Consider the following 6,000-nt stretch of genomic DNA (forward strand, 5'->3'; position numbering starts at 1 on the left):
GCTTTCTCAATGTAACATGGTGCAATAGTTACTACCGAGAACATTTATATTGTTTATTGTTCTTTGGCATGAAAAATGTACTTTCTTAATTATTCATTCACAGGTGTTGTTTCACATTACTTCCGGCCTCGTTGGGAGTATTTCATTCTCGAATTGTCAAATGCTCTTCTCAACAATGTGTCTTACAACCAGAGCAACTTGGAGCAGCTTGTGTTTAGCAATGTGGAGCAGCCATTTACACTTGCAAGAAATGAATTCCCAAGTGAACCACAAGGTAAGAAAAGAAATTCTGATGCAAATGTATTGTTGTCAGTTCAAATTAATTCACCAACGCCGATTTACTCTTGTGTAGCAGGGTTTTCCTATATATTGCACAGAAAACAATTATCGCATAGGAGGATCTAGAAATATTCTTTTTAGCACTACATGTCGTTAAATTGCAATATGTACATTAAAAAACTTACGTGTTGTGCCGGCAACATTCTTGTTAAAACCACACAAAACCCTTTTTTCTTGTATGTACGCATTGCTTGCATTGTAGAATTATTTATCGTGTAGTCTATGGTTATTACAAGCATAGAAACACAGTTTTTTGTTGTGACATTTCAGAACACCCGCTCCCTTCATCAGACATTTATTTTAAGTTTGATTAAAGATACAGTTATAACAAAGGGTAAAAAAATTTAACAGAAAAGGATCAGTTATACAATGAATGTTGTCAATATTACATTGTTGTAATATAGCAACTTAACTGTGAAATAAGCAGTCTGTTCGTCAATATGTTCTAATAATAAAGATATCAAAAATGAAGAAAAAAAGCTTTTCAGTATAGCGAAAGGAAATGGCTTTAGCACTAGCAGAATGAACCAAATCAAAAATTTGGGTTACAAGAAAACTGAGAGAAAAAAGGAAAGAGGATAAGGATGAGAAATTTGTTGAAAAGAAATTTGTTTGTATTCCATTTCACAAGGGATTCTCACATAAAATTGCAAAAATGTTTAGAAGATTTAATTTCGAAATTGTTTTTAGATCACTAAGGAGTTTTGAAATGTACATTTAATGAACACAAAATGTGAAAATCTGTACCAGATGTGGAATCCACAGGAATATATAATATATGTTGTTCATGTTCAAAGGATTATGTAGGATAAACAATGAGGAAAATGACAATAAGATGGCACGAACACGATTTGGACATTATAAATTTAAACCCAAGAACAGGTTTGTCAGCTCACATCATCGAAGAGAAGCAGGCTTAAAAAGAGTGACAGGAGAGATAGATTTGAATGCCTGGGAAGCTTATTCATTGCAGAGGAACACTGGAGGGAATTAAAAATTTTAAAAAAAAAAAATGAGAACTTTAAGAAAATTTTCAAATTTGTGTATTTTGATTTTTAATTTTAGAGTTGAAGAGGGTTTCATAAATATATTCCTTAATTAGGTTTTGTAAGTGCTTTGAATAAGCTTTCAAATAAAAGAAACCTTAAGTCTCTACCATTTTTTGTTTTTGATTTATTGTTGTTTGAAAATTGCATTATTTCTCTTCCGTAATTTTTTTTATCAAATAGTGTCTTTCTTTGTGAGCTTGTAACACTGTAATAAATCATCAGAAAAGGAAAGTATTTAATTTTTGGACATGTGTCATGTTGTCCTTGAACATATATTTTTTTCAGCTGATTTTGAAATTCGAAGGTGACAGACACATTTATTTCTTACGTGTATGATTTGAGATGAAATGGGCCAACTGTTGTCTAGTGATTACAAACTAGTGCTAATCCAATACACACAGATATTCACTGGTATTTTGTATCACACTATTGTAGTGACTAGCCATGTAAGATTGTGTGTGTGGGTAGTGTAAGCTTGAAAAATATATAGAGAACCAGGATAAAATGTCACCACAAGAATAAAAACTGCTTCAATAGTAACATTTACTGTATTATTTTGTAATATCCAAGAGTGGTTTCATGGACTTCTAAGAAATACATTGCTATATGATTCGGTTCTTTACTTTGAACATTAATGGTTAATAACTTAAGCATTTCACCAAAATAACAAATTCCAAAATTCTTGACTTTTTCTTGTTTTTGTTAACCTTTATTTGTTCGATCCTTACTTAGGTAAAGTTTGAAATTAGCAATTAAGAAAATAAATATTTATTTAATGAAAAACCCATACCATGAGGCCAGTAAAGATGAAAACTGAAGATGTATTTAACAAGAGATTTAGACTTGCTTTATCTATTAATGCATCTGGACTGCATTTGGGAAACTGGCGAGGCTCTGGTGTCTGGACTCACAGCCAGTATAATCTTATGTGGAGCTTGTGTTGTTGTCCCTATATATTTGTTATTGTCATTTTATCTTACCACCTTTCACCCTCATCTTTGTGATTAGCCAAAATGGGAAGCAAAGCAAAGTAAAATAAACTAAACCAAGCAACTTTAGTTTTTATTGACTTCTTGATCTACTTGTTGATTTCTTTATTTTTCTTTTCTTTCATAACTTTCTTGACTGGTAGACACCCTGCCATATTTGCATTGCTACATCTTTCTAATTAATGAAGAACTTTAGAAAGATCTAAGATCAATTACTTACGTGTGTGAGTACGATTTGTCTATCAAAACAACGTTTCAGAGGTCAAAACTGCCTCCTCCTTCAGGTTAATGCGTATTCTTAGGCACCAAACATGGTGTCACGTTAATAAGGTGTCAGTTGAGGATACACGTTAAAGGTTATGGTAGAAAACACTTAGTGAAGAACCCACATTGTAGCTATAAAAACCATCATTCTGTCCACACACAAATCTAAAACCGTGCATATCACAATCTAAAACCTCATAAAAGAAACGTCCGAAGCGGCTGTCAGGAGCCACCTGGCCAGTGCTTGCTAGAAGCAAATGTGCAGCGTATGCTCAACACGGAGAAGGAAGCAAACTTCCCCTCATGAAACCCGTGCGTCACCAGTCCAAGGTGAACTCGATTTCCGCCTCAGCGGCCTTCCTGGCCTCAGACGTAACATGGAAACCCAACTTGGCGTCATTATTCACAGCTTTATCCCATTTTTTGAAAAATGCAATCCATCCATCTTCCAAATTCCCGTCATTAAGTTTATTACAATTATCTGTGCATATATAGGCTGTTTCATAAACATTCCTATCCAATTTGTTGTTCACTTTTCTGATAACTTCCCTTGTTGCGATCTTATGCCCGCTAACTAATATGTGTTCTGAAATTCCAGATCTTTCTTCAGATTTTTTTCATCAGACGTTTATGCATTGTTTGAAGTGGAACTTTCTATCAGGGGGTGCTACTATGGATCAACATGGAGGCAATGCAGCCTGTTTGGGGGGAATGTTTATACAAATTATCCTAGCTGCTTTATGAAATTTTCTTATATGGAAGATTGTATCTCCCCACTTGGAGCACTGCCCTTATGGTGTAATACTCACTAGTGTGGTCAAGAAAGTAGCAAGGGAATTTAGTATAATTGCTTGAGCAGCTTCATACATTGTTTTCTTTTCTCATGTACCATGTTTTCTTTACATCAGTGAAGAAAGAATGCTTCTCTTACCAACCCTTCCACCCATAAGCATGTAACTGTTAATACATTATTTATTATTATTATTAGTGATTATCTTTGATTTTGTGCATTTTAATTGCTTACTTTCTACTTCGTAGGTGACACTGTCGAGATAGCTGCATCTGTGTACAACAAATGGAGACCACGATACAAACACATTGTGTCTCGAACATTGAATAAACTGCAGAAGAAATTTTGGAGAAGAGAAAAGCAAAGGCGTAGGGCCATGCAGTTGAGGTCCACTTCGTAGAGTTTATATTCTGTTATATTCACTTATCATTTTTGATGACTCGGATAAGTAATGATATTTGAATGAGACACTCACCTGACGAAATATTTTGCGACTTGGATGCATTCTCAGTCAAAGAAATGCAAAACATTATTGAGGCATTCCATAGAAATTGGTCATACTGCATCAAATAACTAGTGTATTTTAAGGGAGAGTGGGGGAATTTCCCTCTCTGCAGGGTGTCTACCTGTCTGGAAATCTTGGAAAAGTCAGGGAATTTACTTTTTCTGGAAAATGGAAATGTCAGGGAAATTTACCGTTTCTGGAAAAATCAATGTTTTGTAGTAGTGCACTCAAAGTAGGTTCTTGAACAAACTATGAAAAAAAGGACAAACAAGAAATCTGAAATTTGTTGTGGACAAACTGTACTTTGACATACTGAGTATTACCAGTAGTTAAGTAGAGATTGTGAACTATTTTCATTTATATATACACTACAGTAAGTTACTATTGGAATTTCCCAATTTTTGGCTTGTGTTTGGTAGATATTACAATTATTTCTAAATTTTACTATAATTATTTATGCTATAATTGTTGTTATGAATTTTATGGAAAAAATATATTTTTTAACCATAAGTCAATATGTGCCAAGTATTACATAAAAGCTCGATCCCTAACATCCCCTTTCCAAGTCAATTTCTATTCAGTTTCCCATCTTGTTATGACTTTTTACATGTGAAGTGAATATTTTAAAAACTTATTAAGTAGGTTTCTAAGTCTGATGTTTTCTAAAATAATGTATAGTGACAATCTTATACATGTATTTAAATATAAGAATTGCCCTAATGGCTTTGAGCCGGAAAAGTCAAGGAATTTTGTTTTTACAACATTGTTTTCTGCATTCCCCCTATGCTTGCTAATTATTTACTATTGGGGGAGGGGGATTATATGCAGTTGATTGTATGATTTGTACAATATCCTTATGCTTCAAGAGTTGTTACTAAAATCCCCCACTGGAAATATTCTAAATATCACACTGGTAATGACTGTGACAAGAATGTTACATAGGGTGTTACATATATGCAATAATCTTAGAAACTGAAGATATTTGTGCTGTACCTGTTTTACAGCTGTTGTTTATCTTAGCAGTACTGTAACTCGGTAGATATATTTTCAACTATATCTATTAGAACTGTTTCCATTGATACCAAGTGTAGTATTGTCATTCAAACATCGGCAATCCTGTACAATAGGAACAGTAAACAGCATAAGTCAAGATGTCAGTGCCTTAGTATACATATACGTAGAACTAAAATAATAAACATGAAATTAGTTTCAAATATATTAAATATTATAATATAGTATTTATTATTTAAGGCTGAAATATCTTGTTCATATAACAAGGAATAAAATATTGTTGTGTGTTGTTCTTGATTATTGTTATTACTGGATCATTTTATCTTTTGAATCAACTTGCATATTGTAAGATTGCTGTATGTAATATATCAGTGAATAAATATTGTAAAAATTGGTACATAATATTTTGGAAGTTCTTGAAATTATAATAAAATTTTGTTGCAAATCAGTTTTAATTTGATGTTTTCTTTAAAATATCGTTTAAAATTTGCTGCAATTCTTTTATTGTATAACTATGATTGCAACAGTTTTCTCTGTATTAGTATGGCCGTTTACTTGCTGTTGGTGCCTCTGTAGTAATTCCCTGCTAATGCAGCAGAACAACAGTAAACTACAAGCAGTAATCTCCAGACCAGAGTCACCGTTAAGGGTGTGTGATGCATGCTAGCACACACAGCCTTTTATTCTGAGGGGAATTTGTGGCATCAAGCCATTATTTGTATTTTAAAGGAACGGTGACACCTGTTTTTAACAAGTGTTTTTTATACAGAAAGTTCAAAACGCATGCATTAGATATGTACAAAAAAAGTGTGAACATATTCTCCCTGTGCTTAATGAGCACGGAATCCTCTCCATGGCACGACGGAGAAAACAATTGCACTTGTTTTGTACACTGCACAACTTCATTAATAGCAAAAGCCCAAACTACCTCTTTTCGAAATTAAACTTCAGAAGCAAAATTCACTCGCATTCAACCAGAAACGCTGCCAGTTTCAGCTTACATCGTTGCAGTACTTCAGCTTATCAGGCCTCTTTCAGCTACGCAGCACCCAA

General features: G+C 33.6%; 1 protein-coding gene across 8 annotated transcripts in view; it reads left to right on the forward strand.

Annotated features, from left to right (window-relative positions):
- Positions 1–5,530, forward strand: part of Naglu (N-acetyl-alpha-glucosaminidase) — a 78,529-nt gene extending 72,999 nt beyond the window's left edge. For 6 of the 8 annotated variants that reach the window (XM_083133114.1, XM_083133113.1, XM_083133116.1 and 3 more), the window contains exons 18-19: positions 104–274; positions 3,680–5,530. In XM_083133114.1, the coding sequence (XP_082989240.1) occupies positions 104–274; positions 3,680–3,831 (323 nt within the window). In that variant the 3' untranslated portion in view covers positions 3,832–5,530. The remainder of the gene's footprint in view (positions 1–103; positions 275–3,679) is intronic. The other 2 variants (XM_083133120.1, XM_083133119.1) reach the window with 1 other exon arrangement.
- Positions 5,531–6,000: the final 470 nt, after the last annotated feature.

This window comes from Lepisma saccharinum, chromosome 12 (assembly GCF_977018435.1).
Source record: "Lepisma saccharinum chromosome 12, izLepSacc3.1, whole genome shotgun sequence".
In the NCBI taxonomy this organism is placed as follows: Eukaryota; Metazoa; Arthropoda; class Insecta; order Zygentoma; family Lepismatidae; genus Lepisma; species Lepisma saccharinum.